The 24,083-nt window shown below is 42.6% G+C and overlaps 3 protein-coding genes across 6 annotated transcripts; 2 read left to right on the top strand and 1 right to left on the bottom strand.

The window, feature by feature from the left end:
- The first annotated feature begins 1,610 nt into the window (after window positions 1-1,610).
- gnb1b (guanine nucleotide binding protein (G protein), beta polypeptide 1b) lies at window positions 1,611-14,308 on the top strand. Of its 3 annotated transcripts, none has more exons than XM_053867907.1 (11): window positions 1,611-1,947; window positions 8,183-8,291; window positions 8,379-8,417; window positions 8,551-8,657; window positions 9,065-9,128; window positions 9,913-10,075; window positions 10,202-10,268; window positions 10,342-10,543; window positions 10,625-10,841; window positions 11,304-11,419; window positions 12,556-14,308. In XM_053867907.1, exons 2-10 carry the CDS (start codon window positions 8,235-8,237, stop codon window positions 11,408-11,410), a joined length of 1,023 nt encoding a protein of 340 aa, XP_053723882.1. In that variant the 5' UTR covers window positions 1,611-1,947; window positions 8,183-8,234; the 3' UTR covers window positions 11,411-11,419; window positions 12,556-14,308. The 3 variants fall into 3 exon arrangements, with proteins under 3 accessions (XP_053723882.1, XP_053723884.1, XP_053723883.1); XM_053867909.1 differs by lacking the exon at window positions 1,611-1,947 and adding an exon at window positions 4,969-4,990; XM_053867908.1 differs by lacking the exon at window positions 1,611-1,947 and adding an exon at window positions 6,766-7,230.
- Window positions 14,309-14,870: 562 nt separating this feature from the next.
- Window positions 14,871-20,437, top strand: tardbpb (TAR DNA binding protein b). 2 transcript variants are annotated; one of them, XM_053868298.1, is made up of 5 exons: window positions 14,871-15,545; window positions 16,245-16,408; window positions 16,486-16,635; window positions 16,729-16,899; window positions 17,939-20,437. In XM_053868298.1, exons 1-5 carry the CDS (start codon window positions 15,305-15,307, stop codon window positions 18,425-18,427), a joined length of 1,215 nt encoding a protein of 404 aa, XP_053724273.1. In that variant the 5' UTR covers window positions 14,871-15,304; the 3' UTR covers window positions 18,428-20,437. The 2 variants fall into 2 exon arrangements, with proteins under 2 accessions (XP_053724273.1, XP_053724274.1); XM_053868299.1 differs by having other exon boundaries at window positions 16,486-16,626.
- On the bottom strand, window positions 20,260-21,266 carry cenps (centromere protein S). The gene is made up of 5 exons (XM_053868300.1): window positions 21,118-21,266; window positions 20,925-21,048; window positions 20,643-20,676; window positions 20,504-20,570; window positions 20,260-20,404 (listed from the first exon to the last, which is right to left on the bottom strand). The coding sequence occupies exons 1-5, from the start codon at window positions 21,145-21,147 to the stop codon at window positions 20,297-20,299; spliced, it is 363 nt and encodes a 120-aa protein (XP_053724275.1). The 5' UTR covers window positions 21,148-21,266; the 3' UTR covers window positions 20,260-20,296.
- Window positions 21,267-24,083: the final 2,817 nt, after the last annotated feature.

The raw sequence follows: 24,083 nt of genomic DNA on the forward strand, positions 1-24,083 counted from the left end.
GAAACGTGTTCAAACTAGAGGAACACTTGGTCAGAACAGGGCTACCGTAACAGCAGATGTCACTTAATTTTTCTAGAGGTCATTTGAGCAACATATCCTCATGCCAAATCAAATAAAACAGTCGTTTCAATCACTTGCCGTAATGAGAACATTAAATTTGCCTTCAATCATTGCAGTCATGAATATGATAACAATGCAAATGAAACTCAACCACCAAAAGAGTAGCTCAACTTTTTCAATCTTTCTATGCGTTACTGAAGAATGATGGATTATGACATCATCTCAACGGTATTTCTCTGTTTGCCGTTTTGCTTATGTCGTGCGAAGCCAGATCATGTAGGTGCGCGTTGAAAGGTGTGTTTCAAGGAAGAGGTGTTTATTACCAATCTTGTTGCAGCATTTACGTCATCAAAAGACAGTGCATCTTGTCAGGTTTTATTTTTATACACAAAAAAATGGCAATCGTAGTATCATTTGTCAGAAACAATATGATGTGAATGAAAGAGTGTTAACAATACTGCACTCTGATACTCACAGTTTACAGAGGTGGGAACGCCTTCCACTGTAATTCAACACCAATGCTTGTTCTATAGAATTGGGTTCTTAGAATCATGTTTAAGGTAGAATATACAGCACATAAGTGTTTGCTAAAGCAAGAATTAGAACAATTCCTGAGCTGGTAGAGGAACAAACACTGCTGGTCATGTTGAGAGCCAGAAATGGACGGCTATCAGACACTGCAATAGTGGGAGAGGAAAATGTGGAACTCATTGACAAAGATACTGAAAAAGCAAACATTGAGGGTTTTCAAGAAACTGGATCTGACACAGAAACAGCAAGAGTACAATGGACCAAAACAAAAAAAATAAATAAATGAATTGACTCATTGCCAGCAGTAAACAAAAAAGCATACACAGAGAAGAAATGTTGGCTGAATTGTAGGCAATGTAGCAATAATGAAGCTGTGCTATACTATAGATACACAACTGTCATATTATTTGCCATGTAAAGCATTTTACAATCTATTAGTGCTGACTGAAATAAACATGAATTCACTGCACTATTATTATTTGTTTATTTTGACAATTTTGTTCATTTTTTATAATATTTATCTATTTGTCTAAGGTCCTTCATTTTATGGCATTAATTTATTTAATGTTATTTATTAGTTTGATTGTGCAAAAAAAATAATAACTTCTGTAAAAAGTTACTTTATGTACATCTTAAATGTTAGTCTGAAGGGGTGACAAGTCGATTTTTCCCCATTGCAGGACGATCAAGGGACGAACAAGGGCTAATCTAATCTAAATCGTGTATTATTAATGACAAATGAAGAGGAGTTTAACTGCCACACACAAGGACCTAATGCTTCACTGCAGATTCACCTCCAGGAGCAGATGTGTGAGGGATCACTGAAAGTGGGAGATGGTGAAGCCACTGGACCACTTCATCTTTGCATGTCCCTCTACCTGTCATGGAATAGTTGGGCACATCAAAGGCAGAAAACAGATGAATAAGTGCAATTTAACGAGCAATATCACCATCGCCAGCCATTGGCGAGGACACCCGCCTCAGCCTCCCCTTCCCTCGGTGCTGCAACGTGGGGTTTCCCGTCGCTGACTGCAGGGTTACCGCGCCCATCTCGTCGTTCGATGGCCGGACGCGTTTAACAGTACGGAGCGGGCAAACGCGAACTCGATCGTAGGGGGAGCCGCGAGCTGCATGAACCCTGTGAGACTTGATTTTTCAACTACATTTCGAGCTGCCTGGCGGTGCGTGGAGGATTGTGGGTGTGATTCGCCCCCTCCCTCCTGCGGTTGGTCGACTGGGGTTGTCGAGCTCTCGCTGGAAGACTAACGCTAGCTGGCTATAGCTAGTTAGTGGGCTCATTCCTGCACCTGAGATACACTGCGCCTCGGTTTACGGTCGATGCCAAAAGTGAAGAAGGTGAGTGGAACCGAACGTACAAGTATGTCGTGTCGCTGTTTGAATGGCGGCAAGGGTCTGTGGAAGTGTGGCGGAATAGAGCTGACCGGGGGTGGGGTGGCGGTAGCTTAGCCGCTAGCCTTCTCTTTTATCGCCAGCGAAAACATGTCCAACTGAGAGCCACAAATGAATCCCGTCGCCGCTCGCTGTGTTACAGTAGATAAACAGCGAGGGAGGCTCCGCCGTAGGCTTCGACTCATGCAGCAAGTCAATACCTTGAACCGCCGGCCGAAGCTGGCTGGATCCTGGATGTCAGCTGTGGCCCTACCAAACCGCCTCTCGGCCTTAAAAACGCAAACACTTGGTTTAATAAACCAGTACACACGGTGTGCTCGCAGATTTCGAGTGAGAGATGTGAAAGCACTGCATATCTAAACGTCATTTTAAGTCTAAACAAACCCAAATGGTGTAAGATGATGCTGTCACTTGAAGATGGAAGACAGGGTTGGGCAGGAACAATAAATAACCCTGCGATTCGCATCAACGTGTGCTTGCAATAATTATTAGACTTCTTCCCCCAAATGCACTGAACGTGTGTGGAATGTCGGGTTATATTTTTCCTGACTGGTTGTGTCGTTAAAGACAAGTTAGCGAAGCGGTGCACCCCCTTTAACTCCGCGTGGTTGGATGGTGTTCTGAAAATGATTCGCCGGTTTTTCCGAAGGTTGATCACAGGTTGATATTCGTCGTGATAAACTAGGAACATCGGTGAGCTTGTTCAGGCCACCGCCGCCCGACCTTGCAGTCCCGTAGGCTGCCAATCCAGATTACTGCATGTCCGAATTAAACACCGGCGGGTCGGTTAACATTGCCCGGTTTGGTTTAACGAGATTGTTCGCATTTTGATAATTGGATTGCTGAAACGACCGTGGCTGGATTCAGGCTGCTGCTGCTGCTGCTGCTGCTGCTGCTGCCTTTAAAGCTAACTGTGTAGCCTTTCACCGGATTGCGGAAGAGGAGCCCCGACTTACTTCCACAACAACAACTTCTAAACTCGACTCTTTTAAGGTTTATTAAAATCCAGGCTGCAACTGTCGGATCTTAGAGTCTACGTGGACTCGTGGGGAGCAGACGGTGCTGCTGCTGAACGTCCCTGGAGCGGTTTCTTCGCTGTCACTGTGCAGGCCTCCTCACTGCTAGCGAGCTAACTGGCGGACAGGAGTCTGCAAGATGGCGTTTAGCTGCAGCTGCTCCCTTGTCATCCCGAGAGCCACTTTCATTTCAAACTAAATCACGTTGAATGTGTAGGAACAACATTTGGTCCTCACTTAATGACACACCGTCGAACTGCAGTAATGTGTGCAGTTGGTTTTAAACAAATACCGACTGAACTGAACAGCTATTCAAATGCTATGCAAACAATCTCGCTGCTGCAGGGAAATCACAGAACTCCACACAGTTGCCGAGTCAACTGTAAATGCAGAAGCAGTGCAGGGTTTGTTCAGGATTCATTTATGGATCAGTGCGTTTGTGAAGGTTTTAAGATGAGCCGTAATTTGAAATGTATGGTTATGTATTTAAACACTGATCTGTCGCAGGTGTAGTGAAATCTGAGCCAGCCAAACTTCCCATTCCTGAGTCGCTTCAGGTTCCGAAGCGGCTTTGGATGTGAGTATTTGGCACCGTGGTCTCTTTCTGGCAGGCCATGCTTGGAAAAACCTCCATAGGGCGGTTACCAAGTGATGATTTAGTTCATCTGTGCAAATGAAGTGCAAACAGGATACATTATATGGTGTTCATATGAAAATCTAGGTAGTTATAATAATCATGTTGTGTGAAAGGAATTAAGATTGGAATCTTCTTTTATATTAATAAACCATACTTACAGGTCAGGGTTAGGTTTTACCATCTGCTATGAGATGGGATTAGGGACTCATTGACTGAGGATTTAAACTGTGAGGATTACAGACTTGCGCAGTGATACCACTATTCATGATGTTTTTCTATGATCCAGCTTAATGACTTGTGATGTGTGATGTTATTACATGGAAGGGCAGCGAGTCTAGCGGGCTAAATGTTGAAGAAGAATTGTAGCAGCTAAGTTAAAATACAAGGACTGTGGAGAAGACTACCCTGAAGGGACCTGAGAACAGTTTGAGCCACAACTCCAGGCCACTGCGACTTGTTTATCATGCTGTCAGCTGACCCTGATCAGGCGGTGTAAAAGGAGAAGTGATGAGACAGGAACTCTTTCAGTGCAAGTATCCAGGGGTCAGTGAGAGATGTTATTTCAATGTGAAATATTTACAGATTGAAAAGAAAACAATACACCTGTTTGTTTCAGTCCTGTACTTCACACTGCTTTCACGCACCCTAATGTGGCATGGGCCTATCTTGAGCATATGATGGGTGCTTTTGGACTACTTAAGATGTGTGGTGCTTTGATGCAGTGCAACTCAGACAAACAATGCAGTGCTTCACAGGCCTCTCTCATTTTGATGACAACTCGGATAGAGATGCAAGTCTACTTCTGGTTGCCATGAGATTTTTTTCCCTTCTACCACCTCATGCTATGTGCCATGGACAATAATTGCAATGATAGTTCAATGGTTCTGACATTACTACACCTATATTTTGGTTCTTATCTCAATAAATGTAAGCATCAAAGCAAATGGATATTGGTAACTCCATTAGCAAGACTTATTTTGAGACCAGTTATGACACATACACACTGGAAATGACTTGTTACAACTGTGATTGGTGAGTCTTGGGTTCACTGGCATTCTATCTTTAAACCTTGTTCTATATGTGGCTTTAGGGTCTGTTTCCACACTTGTAAGTACATTTTTAGGGCTGTAGCACAATAATTTCATTCCTTTGTTTTCTGCTTATTCCGTTAGTGTGATTGGGAACTGCTTACCCGGCTATTTGGGGCGAGGACACCCTGGACAAGTTGCCACTGCATTGCTCAGCACACTGCTATATGGACAATTAAGAGGAATGAATTTTCCTCTATGGGAGGAAATCGGAACCCCCGGAGGAAGCCCAAACAACTTTCCTCAAGGCAGGAATCAAACCGCCCCATCCCCAAACACAAAGCAGCTTCACTTTGCGTGTTGAGAGTGTTGATCGCATTACGATACCATTTGTTACTTGGCAAAACTGATACAAGGTGCTGCTCAACAGAGCTGTCAGTCTCCTTACTTGCACTGCACAGCATTCCACAGTGCTTCACTTCCTTCCCATGTGGCAATGTCCGCGTGTCACTCGATTGATACAGACAACCGGAGTAGAGACGCAGCAGAAGTGGATAGAGACAGCAGCGTTTCTATCTGGGTAGACCACTGCAGCGTGGTCATTTCAGAAGTAACGGCTTAAGAAAGTGTAGACATCGCTGCAGAGAAGGTTGATTTGAGGTGGATTGGAAATAATTATCCATGCATTTTTTTACACGTTTGTTGTTATTTATTATTGTTAAGGTCCGTCCTTTTGCTCAGCCATGCCAAAAAGTTAAATATCGAATTGCTGACCAATGTAGAGCCGTACATATTTTGTATCGCAACAAGCTCTCTGCAGTGAACTGCTTAAGTCTGAACATGTATTTGTACATTTTTCTTCTGTGAGTTTTCTTTTTGCAGAACACTGGTGCAATGTTCACCTAGTCATGGGAATGTCATTCCTCTCTCTCCTTTTAGTAACCAGTAGTTTTTCACTCCAGTGAGGCTTTGCTCTTTAGGAACTGGCGACAGAGTTATTCATGCTGCATTCTATGTAAACTTTGAACTCAAAACTGGTGCCTTGGAATGCTGTCATGCCTGCGACCATGTACTTGTTTGCATTCTAGTCCTCACGCTGTTTACTAAAAGACAGACGTGTGCGGAAATTGTGATGTCTAAATTTGTACTGCACCTATCTCCATTGTATAAGTCAGACAACTAGATTTTTTCCCCCTACTGCTTACTTTTCAGAGAAGAGATGACAGAACGAGTCAAGTCAGCTTTACAAAGTGTGTTAAACCAATGAGCCAAACAACAAATATTTTGCATTCTGTGTAAAGATTAGGGATGGTAATTGATAAAATTTGAACAATTCCGATTCCATTATTGATACTGCTTAGCGGGTCTCTCGTTGACTCTTGACACTAAAACTGGATCATAACCATTTCTAAACATGTTGAACGGTTTCCCATGTTACAAGTAAACCTTCAAAACTGTCATTTATAGTTTGAAAAGTGGATTCAGCATCAGTGAAACAGGATTGTGTCTTACTTGGTTCATGAGGAATAGTAACAGTTGACAGGACTTTAAAACAGAGGTCTTTATTTACCTGAACAATTTGAAAACACAACGTACGTATGTATCTCTTTTGATTCTGATGCTATGAAGCGCGTCATTTGATAAACAATATCAACATGAGATATCTAATATGATGTGCTGAGTGTAGTTCCCTAGTTCAGCTCTGGTTAATGTTATTGGTGCCGGACGCTACACATGCTTCTTAAGATGACAGACTGAGGACACGTCGCTACATCAATGTAAAAACAGGTTGTAGCCCAAATGTGACGTGTGACATCTTTGAAAACAAATGTCAGCGACAACAAGTCAGGCACCGTGGTAACCATCATGCTAGCTGATGCTAGCTGTTAGCTCCAGGGTGTCCAACATCCCAGATCAAACATGGAACTCTCTAATACTCATACTGAATTGGTGTCCTAACGCCGCATCAACTTTGCAAACAAAACAAAGGCACAGTTTCGAGAGCTTGACAATCCACTGCCGATCGAACTCCTCCGTGACAGCGATCGATTGAAGGCACAGTTGGTGACGCGGCTCCTCATACGCGCAGTGACTTCTCAGTCAGGAACTGATAGGAGGAACCAAAATTAACATTTCTCAACCATTCCAGAGAATCAAACAATTTCATTCTAAACCGATTCTCACTCCACAAACCTTAATGACTGGAGAAGTTTCAAAAGAGAATACACATAACATATTTGACTGATGTCACGTCAGATCGAGAACTTCATGCACTTCATCTCCTATCACACTGACCACGGTCTCCTGCTGTATCTAAAACAAAAGTTAGTTAACGTCCTCTTGCTATATCTTCAAGGTGATATTCAGATTCTGAGGGACCCGATGAGTCAGCCAAACAATTTTATCCCATGACATGTAGCTTAAAAAGTATAATAGGATATCCTGCTCAGCCAATCGGAACAGCTATCACACAGTAGTCCATAGGAGAGCACTTCACTGACATTGACTCAGACGGAAATACAGCTGGAGAGGGTAAATCGAAGCAGAGGTTGGTAAAAATTAAGTTTGTCTTGTAGTTACAGCAACTCAAGTGACCACATTTCAGCTCCAAACAACCCTAGAGCATTTATTGTATGTCAGTTAGCGTTACAAGTGTGTATTCGAAGAATGTGATTTCTTGGTAGCTAACCCTTAGAAATGTCTCTCTGATCAAATTTGCATTCACTTTGTGTGTGACAATTTTGGCTTTTAGGTGCCCCCTCTTCATCACTTAAAAATGATTTCTTCCTGTACTTTTGTTCCATTGAATAATTAAGTAGATTGATCTCAGTGCTGGGTTTCCATTTTCCAGAAGGACCGGAGTTGGTAATGGATCAGTGGTTACAAAACCACGAGCGTCAGTTGACCTTTTACTGAATTGCATTTTGATCTATAAACATTAAAAAGAATCGTATGTAGAATTACATCTCAAAAACATGATTTAAGCGTTGCGAAACTGTCAACAGGTTAATTTGGGAATGTAACTGTTTTGGGTGTGTATTGTGAGTGACATGTCTTTATTCAATTTGAACCTATTTTTCCTGTGATCAGTAGGTCACCTTACATGTGTGATAATTGATGCAGTGTGGACCCTGTTTATTTCTGCAGCTTTATTTTGAGCAACGAAATACAGTGATTTTTGTTTTCTTTTTCATCCGGCATGTTTGCATGGGCCCGCATCAATATAAGTGGCTCACTTATCTCTTGGCTAAGTGTCTGTGGGATTGAGGTCAACTGGATAACATGGGAAACTCTTACTGTAACAGGATTTGTCAGGCAATCTGAATTGTGTGTCGGGATTATGTCGGTCACATTGGATTGGCGCAGGTGTGACAATAATCTAACTGTATAATGCATTCAGTATGCAAGCCTTTGGTCCAGTTTATAGTGTATGTTTTGTATAAAAGGCAACCATGTTGCATCACCATCATCAGCTGTGGTTCTGTGTCCCCATGTTTTAGATCAACAAGTGCCCTGATAGCTGGAGAGAAGTCATCGACAAAGTAGAAGAAAATGAGTGAACTGGACCAGTTGCGCCAGGAGGCGGAGCAGCTCAAAAACCAGATCAGAGTGAGCACTGAGTCATTTTCAAATCTATTAAAGATTATATTATGCATGTCACAGACTGAAATTGAAAAAATAAATGTGTGTTTTCAGGATGCTAGGAAAGCATGTGCAGATGCCACACTATCACAGGTAACTTATTGTTTTGGTAAATTTGATTGCTGAATCCAAATTAAATTTGATGTTCATTACTTCCTTCTTGTTTGAAAATGTTTTGAGATCCTTGACGTATTCATGTGAAAAACACAATGTCAAAACCTTCCAGATCACAGCGAATATCGACCCCGTCGGACGAATCCAGATGCGTACAAGACGAACACTGCGGGGTCATCTGGCTAAAATCTATGCCATGCACTGGGGGACAGATTCCAGGTAAACATGCGGCTAATTCGTCTGTGACTATTAGTCACAGACATACAGGGCATTGTATTGTTTTAGAGTTTCTCATGAAAATGCATTTCAGTTCAGTTGTTTTTGATTTCATTTCTCGGTTGCTCGAGGGGCCAACATTGCACTGTTGTGGACTCCATGAGAATCTAAAGATGATAAACCTTAGTCTTGCTAGAGGGTCCGATGTTGATCCTGCTATTGCCCTTCTATTGGAGTCAGCATCTGAAACTTCTCATATCACAACCATTTATTTCTGTTTAAAAATCAATTTGGGTGACATTATGTGCGAACATTGCTATGCAATATGATTTTTGAACAGTGCATGTGCATCAATAACAGCCTGAGAGATGGAAATGAACTTCCATGTCATGTGGTTTTGTGTTACCCAGGCTCTTGGTCAGTGCCTCTCAAGATGGAAAACTAATTATTTGGGACAGCTATACCACAAATAAGGTAACCACGATTCATGATGATTTTTACTGCAAAGACAGTCTGTCAAAGTTTGCAAGTCTATGTTAGAACTGAATTACACTACACAGTGACAACCAAGATTCTGCCTCGCTCCGTGGGACCAAACGTCCAAAATAAAATGAATAGAAGTCTATGAGAAGATCAAAGTTATTTCCTGGTCCACTTTGCCCCGTGCCCTGGATCTCACATACGTATGCTGTACTTCCATTTGAATGCTCAATAGTGATGTGAGTTTAGTGTAATTCATGAATTATTTGCCTGTGCAAACTCAATTAATTGGACTACAAATCAAACGTTGCATTTATGACTTCACTCCAGAATCCGACTGCACTGGCGCTAAGGCAGATGCCAAATGTACTAAACTATCAAAAGGTTTAGCCTAGCAAACATTAGCTGACATGGTTAAACACTTGTGACCCTGTAGAGCTTGTCCCGTCTGCTGGCTGTCACTCGACCGACCGATCGGGTGAGAGCCTGCGACGGGCATCACACGAAACCTAAAGTAATGTTTGAGGGTGGTGGAAAACCAGTGCTCTCATGGCATTTGAAATGTATCTTTCAAATTCACAGACACCATATGTGAGATCTATGGCATATTTCAAGCTCCATCAGAAAATAACTTTCCCGTTCATAGTTTTTTGTTAACTTGGGTCTCGTGAGGCAGCAGTTGATGGGCAGGACTTGGGCTCCCCATTGAGACCGATGATATCCTAAAATGATTTTTAAATTGTCAGATGTAAATTTGCCTTCCTTTGCTGACTCTTAGGTTCATGCCATTCCACTTCGATCTTCCTGGGTCATGACTTGTGCGTATGCACCTTCTGGAAACTATGTGGCCTGTGGTGGTCTAGACAACATCTGCTCCATTTACAACCTGAAAACACGCGAAGGGAATGTACGTGTGAGCCGTGAGCTCGCTGGACATACAGGTACAATACTGAAGCCAGTTAAAAGTCGATTTGTTTTTGCTTGTTTCCATCGTGTATTTATTGAGTTGATAACCTCTGTGTAGCATTCATAAAAACTTTTGGCTCTCATATTTTTCTCCACATCAGGATACCTTTCCTGTTGTCGCTTTCTTGACGACAACCAGATTGTTACAAGCTCTGGAGACACTACTTGGTACGTTTGCTGCATTTCTTTCTCTCCTTAAATGGAGAAATCTCTTTATGACCTTTCACTCTCACGTACACAGTGCACTTTGGGACATTGAGACCGGCCAGCAGACAACCACATTTGCCGGTCACACAGGTGATGTCATGAGCCTGTCGTTGGCCCCAGATTCGCGGTTGTTTGTCTCTGGTGCATGCGATGCCTCTGCTAAACTCTGGGATGTCCGAGAGGGCATGTGCAGACAGACATTTACCGGCCATGAGTCTGATATCAACGCCATTTGTGTAAGTTGTTGGAGACCTTTTTTTTTTTTTTTAAATACTTTTTGTGTTTGTTTTTAATCGTTGATCTGACTTGTTTTGCAGTTCTTTCCAAATGGCAATGCTTTTGCCACTGGCTCAGATGATGCCACCTGCAGGCTGTTTGATCTGCGTGCTGATCAGGAATTAATGATCTACTCTCATGACAATATCATCTGTGGCATCACCTCTGTTGCTTTCTCCAAGAGCGGTCGCCTACTTCTGGCCGGATATGATGATTTCAACTGTAATGTGTGGGACACACTAAAAGCTGACCGCGCTGGTAAGATTGCTGGCATGCTACACATTGGGACTTTCATTTGAATTAAAATCACGCAGACCTAGAAGGTCTCAATTCCCTGAGGTTCCTTTCCACAAATTTGGGTCAAAGCAAAGAATTGTGTCAGTGGGAGAACAAGATGACCCGCTGTATCAGCTTCATGATGAAGTCGGTTTGGTAAGACTGCCGTGCTTCAGATCATCTTAGAGGTCCATTACAATTCCTGACTAGTTCAGAGTTTACACTTTGTTTTCATCGGGGGAATTTCCCTTTGTAATGTGAATAAAGCTCAAGATAATTCTGGCCTCTCAACTGGGGTTGAATGCATTTAGACAATACAGAATAACAAATGTATAGCGAGTATGAGAGCGAATGTTCTTATGTGTTGTTGTCCCACGATTTAGTTAGAACATCTTGTTCTGCATTACCTAGTACACTAAAAGTAAACGTCTTGTGTACTTACAGGTGTGTTGGCAGGACATGACAACCGTGTCAGCTGCCTGGGAGTTACTGATGATGGCATGGCAGTTGCGACGGGATCCTGGGACAGTTTTCTGAAGATCTGGAATTGAAGCCTGAAGGTTCATAACATTCATTGATTATATGATCTGATTCATGTTGTTAACACAGAGAATTCAAGGCAGTTTTAACTATTTAAACAGCCAATTGTTTTGGACAGAATCTGCATGTACAGTATAAAAATCTAAAGTTTAAATTGCTTAAAATGGTCCAACTCATTCTCATCTGCTGATGTTGGAGAGTCGTGGTCGTGGTTATTGCAAGATGTGTCCCAATTTTGTATTGGTGACTATATATGCTGCTGTGGCAGATGCGATCTCTCTGGACCTTTCTGGAACACTTTGGTGACCCGTGCTGTAGAAAGATCCAGGGCTGTGAAAAGTGTGTAAAGTTTTATCTAGTCTAATCTCTCTCTCTCGAACCATTTTGGTTTCAAGCAAGAGGAATATGCAGAATGAATTGATTGATTTATATTTTCTCAAATCTGTTTAAAAATCTTGTCATGCAACTGGGAGTATACAGCTAGTGGCCTCTGATATAAGATTTTGAAATTCTACTTTTGCCAGTGAGATTATGCTGTTGAAAATAACTAGGAAATTTGATCCGGACCACTGTCTAGATCCTGGAATTCTTCAACGTTTGGGTCGATGAGACCATATTTTTTCAAGGATACTTAATGTTGGAAGTAGACTGGAGCTGCTTGGCAGAGGTTTATGCTCACAGAATGATTCACCAGTGTTTTTTTAATGCCTCCTACTTTTTTAAGATGTGGTGTACTAAAATACTAGTAATGTATGTGTTTGATAAAACAATGCTGTGCTTGCATGAGTCTATTTTGATTCATGATCTTATGAGTTGTGTTCAAATGATAAATGTGTAAGGCGTCATAGACATTGGGACAAAAAGACAATGAAACAGACGCCCTTTGAATGGAGCTGCCAACAACTTGTAGAGGCCCTGAGCGCTGTTCTTCTATGATTCTTTTGCTTTGAGTTTTGTGTTTTTACCTCCAGCTTTGGCTATTTTCCCCTAAAATTTCAGTGAGGACTGGCTTGTCTGTGGTGCAGTGGCATCGTAGTACCTCTGCATAAAGTAATGCACCGGTTCCTTAAACCTAGATGGCTGTTGGTACTTTCACTTGAAGTCCAAGCACTTTGCAGTGTGAGACACTTAACATTGAAATCTTTTTATTTCCCAGATGTTCTTTTAACTCCAAAGTCGACTGGAAGACCATTACAACTTCAGAATGTTCACAACATCTTCTTTCAACACTGTTTAAACTGACTTGGACACCACCAAACGAAGGGAAACCAATGCCTTTCCTACACAAAGAAGAGCACAATTGTTCATCACCTAATTAAGGATCTCCTGTGGTATCAAATCAGAAACTTGTGCATTCCTTCTTGGACCATTTTATGTTACTTTGAAAGAAAAAAAACAGGCAAAAAAAAAAAAAAAACACTATCACCCCATGCAAATGTGTGCGTCTTGAAAGCAAATGTTGGAGTGTAATTGTACAAATTATTTAACTTTTTTTTCTTTTTTTTTTTTTAAGAATTCTATTCTGATTGTTATTCTCAGTGGCTTTCATTTTGTCCCACTTCTTCAGTGGTTTTAGATCTATTTGAATTCCAGTCTTTCTAATCCAATTAAATCATACTATATGACAGAAGAGCGAAAACACGCAGAAGTAAACGCACGGATCATATTACATGAGCAGCTTTCAATATGTCCACGATGTATTTATATACTAGCTGTTTTTGTTTCATCACAGCCTTTTGCACATGAAGAAGCTTTGTCTCTCAACTAATACTATGTTAACTAACCAAGCACATGCTATAAGTTATGAATGCTCATTCCAGTACAAAAGGAGTAACCAGTTAACCCCCCTTAATTCTTGTACATGCCTTTGACTTGGGGTGGGACGGGAGGGGTAGCAAGATAGGTGCTGAGACAAGTGGGGCATGGCTAGATTTTATTATATGGACAGGGCTGGGGGGTTGTGTTTAGTATCCACTTTGAGTGAACACCTCACTTGACTAAATAGACACTTCCTTTGCTTGGGACTGCAACTCTGTGAATGAAATGTACAAATCACTGTCTGAAAATAATGGTCTGATGTTTTAAGTTAAGACATTTAATTTGTCTGCCATTAATTAATTTAGATGTGCATGCTGTAGACTTGCTTTCAATGGTGCAACACTTTTACATTGTTTTTTTTTTCCCCCATCAAGTTTCTTAAAAAAAAGGAGAGTGATGTAATGATTGAATTAACGGAGGACTATTAGTTTGCGCAAACTCTGCACACTAATACTGGTAATGCTATGCACCAGAGTGAGCAAGAAGGAAGAAAGGTATAACATCAACATGCATACTTTCTTGTAAATTATGCTTACTGGGTATATTACAGCCAATTTTTATTTTTCAGATTATCATAACGATCATTGTAAAGACTATCCTTGACATGTTTTTTTTTTCTTCTCCCCCCTCTCCTTTTTTTTATCTCCACACTCAATGGAACAAAACGCAGAAATATTCTCCATCAGGAAAGAAAACTTTTGTACTTTTTTTTTTCTTGGTCTTAAATTGAAAATCAGAACATTTGAATGACAACATTTCACTGTATACAGAAGCACTTTTGTTAACATTGTGACATATTTTCACTTTTTTTCCTGCAATGATGTACAATAAATGTGATGTATTCGTGTGTGGCCACAAGTGAAAATGCAATTCAACTGAGATGGATTCCCTTTTCTCTCTCTCTCTCTATCTCTAGCTCTCTTTCTCTCTCGATCTCCATTAATATTATAGAGCTCTGCACCCTTATGTACGTTTTCACTTTTTGTATTTCATTTCAGTCTATTGGTGTTCCACGGTGAGCTGGATGCAAGATAGATACTGTACTAAATTGTACTGTTATTGATTGAAAAATGTAATAAAACGCTGTTTGAGATCTCTTGTGTGGATGTGTCCAAACGTTAGCGAACTGCATACATTTTTTTTTTATAAAATATTGCGAGCTCACATCTTCCCAGATTACTGTCTGTTAAACGTCGCCACAAATGTTGCAGGTTTATCTCATAAATGCCTGATGCGTGACGTTATATCATGTGCTGTATAGTGTGGTATCTTCATCCAACATGTTTTGATCACGGTAACAACAAACCTGAATGAAAAAACAGTTTAAGATTCTTGAGCTTCTGGAGAAAGTGACGGCACACTTTAGTTACAAACTGATTTCACAGTCGTCGCTCGTAAACACACCGCCATCTTGGCATCTTTTCCAAACAGACGACCGGAAGTTGTCATGGACGCTACCAACTGAAACGCGGGCTGCAGATTAAATTCTAATTAAGCGTTAAGAAAACACAAACGTTTAGAAAGAACGCGATGTCAAAACTCTCCAATGAATCGGAACTTGCTTTAATCCATGGAATGAGGTTAAAAAGCTTAATTGAATTGATGAAAACATAGCCGTCTCAGAATGGTATCGTCGACAGTGCCGACGTTTGCCTTTGTGTCGTCATCACGTCAGGCCCTTCATGCTTCTGGTAATGTTGCCCTCGTGGAGAAGTACCTGTAAAGCGCTGTTTTTATCGTGTGCTGGACACTTAGTGTGATGTATTCTATTTTACATGGGACGCAGTAACCGTTAGACTACCGTGTTGGAGCTGCCGTCTGGTCTGTGCTTACTTTCACTCTGTTTACGTTCATGTTATGCTAGCTACGAACAAAGGACGCAGTGCAACCCTCCGCGCCGTTTCGGCTCAGTCGTCATCGTTCCGCTTTGCTCCGAATCCAAAGTCGATATATTTAAATCGTAGCCACTGACATCGTCAGACTCGTCGACTACGTTGCGTTTTTAATTCGGTTAGCATTTTTGCTAACTGGCGTGGGAAGTGTCGAAAGTTGTTGTTGAAGCAGGGGCTGCCGACCTCGAAGGAATAATGGCCGACGTTTACATTCGAGTGGCGGAGGAGGAAAACGAAGAGCCCATGGAGATTCCTTCCGAAGACGACGGCACCATTCTGCTGTCCACGGTAGCTGCTCAGTTTCCCGGGGCTTGCGGACTGCGCTACAGGAGCCCAGTGTCCCAGTGTATGCGGGGAGTCCGGCTGGTGGAGGGGATCCTGCACGCGCCGGAGACCGGATGGGGGAACGTCGTATATGTCGTCAATTATCCAAAAGGTAAACACATCACACGACTGTCGCTGATATGAATTTTTTAACGACATATATAATAAATTCCTGCGCCTCCACTAGAGCTGTCCAGCCACGCCCACAGCTGAGTTGTTTACATCCATCATTCGATTTTTCGAAATGTATTGTTTCCCATCCAGGTGGCTAAGAATAGATCGCAGTGACTGTTTAAATAGATGCCCGATTGGTGCCATGTTAACTACATCATTTGATATAATTTACTGTGACGTAACATTGTCTCTACGTTCACGAGAGAAGACATGATTTAGTTTTAAACAAAAGCAAACCCTTAACATAGAGATGGATGTTCACGTGGAGGAACATCTTCTCATTTTATATTCAATAACTTCTCAACAAGTTCGTCTACAAATGACTAATATTTGTGTCGTTTTAGTCAACATTAGCATCATATATTAAGGTTGTCGGGGATAAAAGTACAGATAGAAATTCAGGTTATGGTCTGCAATTCTGTTACATTGTTAAAAGTTAGTTTGTTGAGCCATGCACAGCTTTGATAAGAGCCAAATCTCTGTATTAGAAATGTCTTCCGGGAAGATGAGAACCTATAAAAAGTGTGATGAACTAAATCTTTAATTAACGATAAAAGAATTGAAATTAATTGTCAAAAAAAGTTGCAACTTGAACAGCTAGATGACATTTGAATTGTTTTATGTTGTCATCTGCCAGATAACAAGAGGAAGATGGACGAAATCGATGCCTCCTCGGCGGTGAAAATGAAGAGAGGGGACATGAAGACGTCAGATCTGATAGTGCTGGGGCTTCCTTGGAAAACCTCCGAACAGGACCTGAAAGATTACTTCAGCACGTTTGGGGAAGTCATCATGGTTCAGGTATGATGTTTTGTTGCATCAGTGGTAAAATAAATCATAACTATGTCCATTTTTCACCACATTTGTTTGTTTTTTAGGTAAAGAGAGACGCCAAGACTGGGAATTCAAAGGGATTTGGCTTTGTTAGATTCACCGAGTACGAGTCTCAGGAGAAGGTCATCTCCCAGCGCCACATGATTGACGGCCGATGGTGTGACTGCAAGCTCCCGAACTCGAAGGTGAATCTGGTAATGTCCACAACTATGATTGTTCTTGGAATAAATTAACCCAACAAACAATTCAACACTGTCATTGATGCCCGTTTCATTTTCGGATAACAGCAAGGACCAGACGAGCCATTGAGAAGCAGGAAGGTGTTTGTCGGCCGCTGCACTGAGGACATGACCACCGATGACCTGCGGCAGTTCTTCATGCAGTACGGCGAGGTCACCGATGTCTTCATCCCAAAGCCATTCCGGGCCTTCGCCTTTGTGACATTTGCAGATGATCAGGTTTGTACCACAATGTAGGGAAAACCAAGAGTCAGGCTGCGTGGGTGATGCGTCCAACAGAAATAAGTTTGTTTTTGTCTGAACTCACAACAAACACCATCGGTGTTTCTGTCGAGTCATTTCATGACCAAATCAGACTGAAATTGTTCCTTGTATGTTTTTTTTCTTTTTTTTTTTGTTTCAAAACAAAATCCATTTAAAAATGTTTTTCCCCTTTGAAACAAAACGGGCCATCCCTTCAGCACATCTGCTGTTGCTGTGTGTCCTCACCTGGTGGTGAAAAGTTCAGCAGTTGTTAGCCAAAGTGTGTTCATGCATATTTGATTCTGCTTCAGTCTGGAGTGTCCTATAAACACCTGACTATTGGTGCAACAGATTTTAGGTGTGGATGGATGACGGCTCACTTGGCTGGAGTTAACAGCACACTGCTGATTCTGACAAGTTCTCCCCCTTTCAACAAGATAATGTATCATTAATTCATGTGTGTCTCAATATGCTTTGAGTTTTCGACTCCCAGAGATGGAAATACCCAATTTTCATTTATGTTTTGAAACAAAAGGATGAATGAATGTAACGTACATGAATTAACAAAGTAGTCGCCTGTTGAAACCTGATTTATTATAAAAGAAACAAGACTTTCAAGGGATTAAATGAGGCACAATGTCAGTCACCTAGGTAACCGTAAAAACGTATCGGTATAAAATCCAGGCTGTCACTTTGGCTGCTCAGACAAGGTCCATGGCTGGGACAATTTTTATCATTTATTTATTATATTTTTGGTCTCTTGTATCTCAGTCACATCAACATCAGTAGGTGATGGGCTGGTGAGGCTTTCAAAGCCCACCTGATGGCGCTCTCTGCTCTATAGTCTTTTAACCGGTTCTTTCATAAAGCCTGGCTGTGAACTGTGAGAGAATGTGGACATTGCTTCATGACCCTCCATCAGCCAGTCGCGACTCATAAGGCTGACCAAACTGAGAACATGTCATGTGCTTGTGTCCTTGTTTTGCCGAAGTCTGATCGCTGTTTCCGCTTCCAGGTTGCCCAGTCTCTGTGCGGCGAAGACCTCATTGTCAAAGGAGTCAGTGTCCACATTTCAAACGCCGAGCCGAAGCACGGGAACAGGCAGTTTGACCGCACGGCTCGGTTTGGCAACGGTTTCGGAGCGCAGGCGTTTGGTAGCAGCCGCAGCGGGTTAGGGAGCAGCTCCAACAGCAGCCTGGCCAATTTTGGTTCCTTCAGTCTGAATCCGGCCATGATGGCGGCGGCACAGGCAGCTCTGCAGAGTAGCTGGGGCATGATGGGAATGTTGGCCAGTCAGCAGCAGTCGTCCTCCTCAGGCAGCTCGTCCACAGGGACCAGCTCTAGTCGAGATCAGGGTCAGTCGTTCAGCGCAGGCAACAGCAACTATGGCAGTGGGACAGCCAGTCTGGGCTGGGGAACGGGTTCCAACACTGCCACCAGTGGGAGTGGCTTTAGCTCCGGCTTTGGCTCCAGCATGGAGAAGTCCTCTGGGTGGGGTATGTGAGGCGTCTTGGGTAAGTATTGTGAGAGAGATGCCTGTTTCGTTTTTTTGTTTGTTTTCTGGCGTTGCTGCGTGTTTGGAATACTTTGTGGAGTATGTTTTTTTTTTTGTAAATTTAGAGAAAAAGCTAAAGATTTAATTTTGAAGGTGCTGCAGTGTTTAGCAGGACATGTGACTTATGAAGTGCTTTGATGTTCCCATTTCAACTAGATTCTCTCATGCATGTGTTGTAAATTGTTTCCCAGTCACTTTGGAACAGCATGAATGTTTGTAGCTGAGCAGTTTTCTGAGGGTTTTTTTTGTGGTCTTCATCTCCAAAGGCAAACATGCATCGGGAAGAATCTGGTTGAAACCCAAATGTCTTTTTAAGTGCAACTTTATTTGCAGTCCAGTTATGTGGAAAAGCCTTGATTGAAATCTCTTCTGCAGTTCACCTTCTCTTCCACTCCCCTGAGAGGAAGCTCCTCTTTGGCAGCATTCTCGGCCTGATCTCGGTATCTTTGTCCCTCTTCCCACCTGTAAATGCTTTGCCATCAAAGAAAGGGCTTCACACCGCACGTTCTCGGAGACGGTGGGTGGCTTTTCACTTTTATCCACTTTTACATGGAGAGAACTGCGCTGCTGACATTTTGAGAAGAAAGTGCGATTGGATGGTGGCGAGGAGTGGAGCGATGAGTGAGCGAACGTGGAGGCGTGAAACGGACTGGTTGTGCAGTGAAAGAGCCCAAGCTGACTGCTTTCTGAGTGTGTGAGTGGACGCTACGAGCGCCTTCCCTAACAAGGACATCTCTTTGGTTCATGAGTCTTTTTTCCCCCCCCCAACTCTTCCCTCGACTGTCACGTCTGCAGAAACATCAAATGTAGTTGAATGTTGTGACCTTGTACTGCTTGTATAACCTGACTCGAATGCTGTATGGTGTGTGCTTTCATGTATTTGAACTGATCTGTAAGTGTGCACTTGATGTGGGTGACACCGGCTGAGGACTCTGGGCGCGTGTGTGAGAACATGGAGTGGGTCCCAGGTGCTTGATGTTTGTGAGGTGTTTGAAAAACTGTCAAATGAAGAGAGTTCTTTAATAAAGCTCATTTGAATATATAAATATATAGAGAGAGAGATGTTGCCTGAGTCGACGTTTAGGAAAATCTAATGCGATTCACATATTTAGGGACCTGCTCTGCTGGTCGAGGGCTCCGTTTGAACCCTGCCAAGTCGGTTCTGAAGGATGAAGACGGAGGTTTGAATGTCTGACCTTCTCAGACGTGACATGGGTAGTACCAGTCTTGTTTTCTGTTTCTTTACTCGCTTCACAGGTGTCTGCTGATAAAGCTGGTTGTGGTTGGAACTAAACTACTCCTAGTTCTGTCAGTCTCTTGTGCTAACGTAGCACATCATCTTCAGGAGATTCAAGTATAGCAAAGAGCTCAAGTTTAGTATCTTCAAATGTATGTCTGAAGTTCACTAAAGAAATGCTTAAAGCGCCTCAAGGAAACGTGTTAAAGCAGCCAGTTACACCGTACAGACAAGGGATAGAGTCGCTTGGCCTTGTCTGTCCGGTCTCAATAGCCCCCACACATTTTCAGCTCAGTACTGAGTCAGCAATAGCCGGCTTGCATCAAGTCAAGTACACCAACACGACCAGCAGCTTGGGTGACTTGTCTGGTGCAACACACGGGTCAAGTTTGTGAGGTCGAGAGTGTCCAGTGGAGCAACGTGTCTCCTGATGCTGTGTATTGAACATGGACACAATTGGAGTTATTTCACTCTTAACTCAGTTACTAGTTAACAGAGCAGTAAATATTCAGTCCAAAGAGAAGCAGAGTCCATTCAGGTTCAAACAGACACTTTCTCTGATAGTTTTATTCAGACAGTCCCTAATCCACACTCTCCTCCATGTCTTTGCTCTTCCTTTTACCTGAAGGCTTTTTTACGTTTTTCTTCTCCTGGCTGATTTCTTCGCTCTTGTTTTGTATGTAGATCGACTGAAATAAATAAACACATTTGATTCAACTCCCCTTGTCTCATTTGCACTGCAACACTGGCACTGAGGGGTCAATATTGTGGCATGTTTGGAGACTGACCAGAGCGGTGCTGCGACGAGCTGCCAGCTTCACATCTTCCACAGACACAGTTCTTCTGCTGGCGTGCCTGAAACCAAAGAGGAAAGTTGTGAATAATGCGGGGTGTGTAGCGTGTGAGCTAGAAATGCAAATGGTGTACCTGGAAAAGGCCTCCAAGTCTTTGGCAAGTACATCTGGAACAAGTGAGAGTCAGGAGAGGCGAAAATGAATGTGAAAAGTGTTGCTGCAAAGACGCTCCAGAAAGACAGATCAACATTAAAAAGGCTGGTCACATCCTCCTGATAAACCACTCTCCACGAATAGAGTCGTTGATCAAGTTATAGTTGTATTCCAGTGAGGTGTTTCCTCGCAGACAGACGAGACAGCAGTTGATCTAAACGTGACCAAAACATTGAGCGGTGGCTCTGGCTTGACAACTCACCGCACTGCCTGAAGGTCGTCTCGGCGATGGCGGCTATCGCCTGGCGGGTGAACTTCCACCGGTAATCTTCTCCAACCTTCTGACACAAGCGCCCCACCGTGTAGTGGACGTCTGCCTTTAAACGCTGAAATGAAACCGCTCTATCAGCGACAAAGCTGAAACATGACGGACAAATGACATTAAAACTGCATACCTGCTTCGTTTCGTCTCCCTCGACTGACATCCTCGGTCCTACAAGATGCCCGTGAAGACAACCACTGATAAATGTATGTTACATTCAGACCGAAAGGCGCCGGTTCTTGACTAAACGTTCGCGGCACAATTTCACAACAAACCAACGACAGGTCCAGTGGTATTCACAGCGCCACCCAGTGGAGCGGAGGGAGTACGACGCACCATTTTTTTTATGTTCAATTGGGTTGTTGAAGCGAACGTTGTAGTCAATTTACATATGAGATATATTTTTTAATAAATTGGTCAGATAACTACTACATTAAGCATTTCCCGAAATTAATGAGAAAATATTTAGACAAACAGGTAAAAACAAGTGGTAAAATATGTGTGTTATTTTTTTTTCTCCCACCTTCTTTTTCTTATATATATATATATATATATATAATTATATATATATATATATTTTTTTTTTACATTTTTTTTTTGCAAGCAAAAAAAAAAAAAAAGTGGGTGCGAAGTGGGTGATTTTTTTTTTCTCCCACTGTTTTTTTTTGGACATGTTGGAAATGGGCTTCCATTACAGCAGAGGATTAGGGCAAAAAAAAAAAAAATGTCTGATGGTAAAAGAGTCTACCGCTGTACTGCCTCCGTCATAATGAACAACGTAGTGCTCCTTGTGAAGCTGTACTTCAGTATAGGTTTTATAAACAAATAATAATATGGACTTTGAAAAGACCGTGTTGTCTCGCTTTATAAGCTTCTTTACAAGCAGACGAGGCATGTTCACGTTTTAGTTCAGAGCATCACAAAGACCATGCAAACGACTGGGTCTATTCCACAGAAAGAACCACACAAACTTGGAAGAACTTGTCTTTCGGTCAAAGGGGGTTTGTCATTTCGCACAAAACAATACCTCAAGAGTTCGGATTTAGAGGAAGTGTAGCTCCGGCTAGCAAGGTGTCTGTTACAAGATTAATGTTGTAGTTGTAGTTTGTGAGTAATGTCGATGACGTAGTAATGTTATTTTAATATTTTGTGTGTGTGTTTGGCCCTGATCCTCCGTCATACTTCCATACTAAACCGGGGGCAGAAGGTGGGAATGTTGGCCAAGCTGAGTCAATGTTGGCCAGTGACTCCGAGCAAGCCAGAGAATCCACCAGATGTGTGTGAAATATGAAACTTCTCACCCAATTCCATGGGGTTCAATAACTCACCTTTGGTCTGAGAGGCGTTCTTATTGCATCTGCGAAGTCAATACAGACTCAATCTACAGCAACAAAAGTTTACGACCCGGGATTTGAAGGGAACATGCATCGCAGCTCAGGAGGATTAATGGTGTGTGCGAGTGTGCAGGTGCAGTGTGGAATTCAAGCCCCCGACTCTGGTTACACTCGGCCCTGGTGTTAGAGCTCTCAATCGGATCCATGTTCCTGTACGTCCTGGTCCTTGCAGCTTATCGCAGCAGCAGATGGATCCCAAAAAAGCAAAGGCTAAAATTGTAAGTTTGTCTTCACAGGATGCGTTTGGAAGTCAACACTGTTGCTGTGTTGTTTGCAGCCAGGTTCTGAACGCGCTGTTCGCAGCTCTTGTTTTGGTGCCTCAGATCTACGTCATGAACAGGTAGAGGACTCCGTCTTGAAGCCTCTCATCGCGCGTAACCTGTCATGTGCTGGTTTTAAGGCCGAAGTCCTCAAGGTTCTGCCAGCAGCCTCTTCTCAACAACTTGGCTGCCTCAGTCGCTTTGTCTCTCGTGGCCTCAGGTAAACATCACTGGAGCTTTGTGTCGTTTGGAAGCTGTGAGTGACGGTGGTGGACAGCTTTCTCAGTCGTGTTCACAGTTTTGGAGTCGGTTCCTCCGAGTTTCTGGGCTGGATTCCACCTGTTTGGACTGGTGTCGTGTGTGCACGGGGCCGGAACCTCCATTCTGACCCTGACTGCAGCAGCATGTGTGAGACATTGAGTTGAATGAATCTTACATTGCAATCGTATCACAAGTTGTTTGCATGACAATACGATAACAATATAAGAATATTTGCCCCATAAACTCACTCTGTTGCCGTAACCAAACTGAAACCTCTGTTTTGGCTCAAGCTGATTTCAAAGCAACAGAAAACATATTTTCCACAACGACTTGAATGAAAAACAATCTATATCACCAAAAGCAAGTTTTTGAAACATGTTATAAATATAGAACCTAGAAACTACAGCTGTTAAGCAGTTTAACAGAAAAATGAAAAAAACAAAGACATTATGAACGTTAGACTAATCTCCTCCAATGAATGTAGACAACCATCAGTATATATCAGTGCATTCTTCAGCAACTATGACAATAAAATAAATATAAAAGCGTAAGAACAATCTCCACCTCTGGCACTGTTCAGTGGAGAAACTGGGCGACGGCTTGAAATCGTGACCGTCCGGAAATGTTCCATGATATAATACAAATCGCTCGGTGGCCCAGACCAAGTGGATAGTAAATGTCAATGAAACCCATTCATCCTTGGTGGAGGTAATAAAAACATAAACATAATCCATTCATGATAAAATGCATTGCTAAATGGATTCGATTCCAAAGAAACTGTGGCAGACGCCTGTTTTCCTTCAGTGCTGCTGATCCGTTGAGCAACACTGTAGGAATGTGTACCGTAAAGTGCTGGATGGATTGTGTGTTCTTTCAGGCTCAAACCACTGTGGAGCTGTACTACGCGTCTCTGACGCTCACGGTCGCGTCCATCCTGAGCAGCGGTAAACTCTGTCCCTTGACTCATCGGGCATCCGACAGTCCTTTGCAGGAATCCAAACCTGCCTGTGTCCTGCAGGTCTGCTGGCGGCGCGAGGGGCGATGTGGCTGGCTGAAAGAGAACGTGATAAAGCCGACCAGCTGTCAGGTATCGACACCCAATCCTTCTATTAAGATTTCCTGCGGTTGCCTTCGCACCGGCAGCTGGTAACTTTAAACCCTGGGAACAAAAGGAGGAATTCATC

The sequence above is a fragment of the Synchiropus splendidus genome, chromosome 6 (genome assembly GCF_027744825.2).
Source record: "Synchiropus splendidus isolate RoL2022-P1 chromosome 6, RoL_Sspl_1.0, whole genome shotgun sequence".
NCBI classification, from domain to species: domain Eukaryota; kingdom Metazoa; phylum Chordata; class Actinopteri; order Syngnathiformes; family Callionymidae; genus Synchiropus; species Synchiropus splendidus.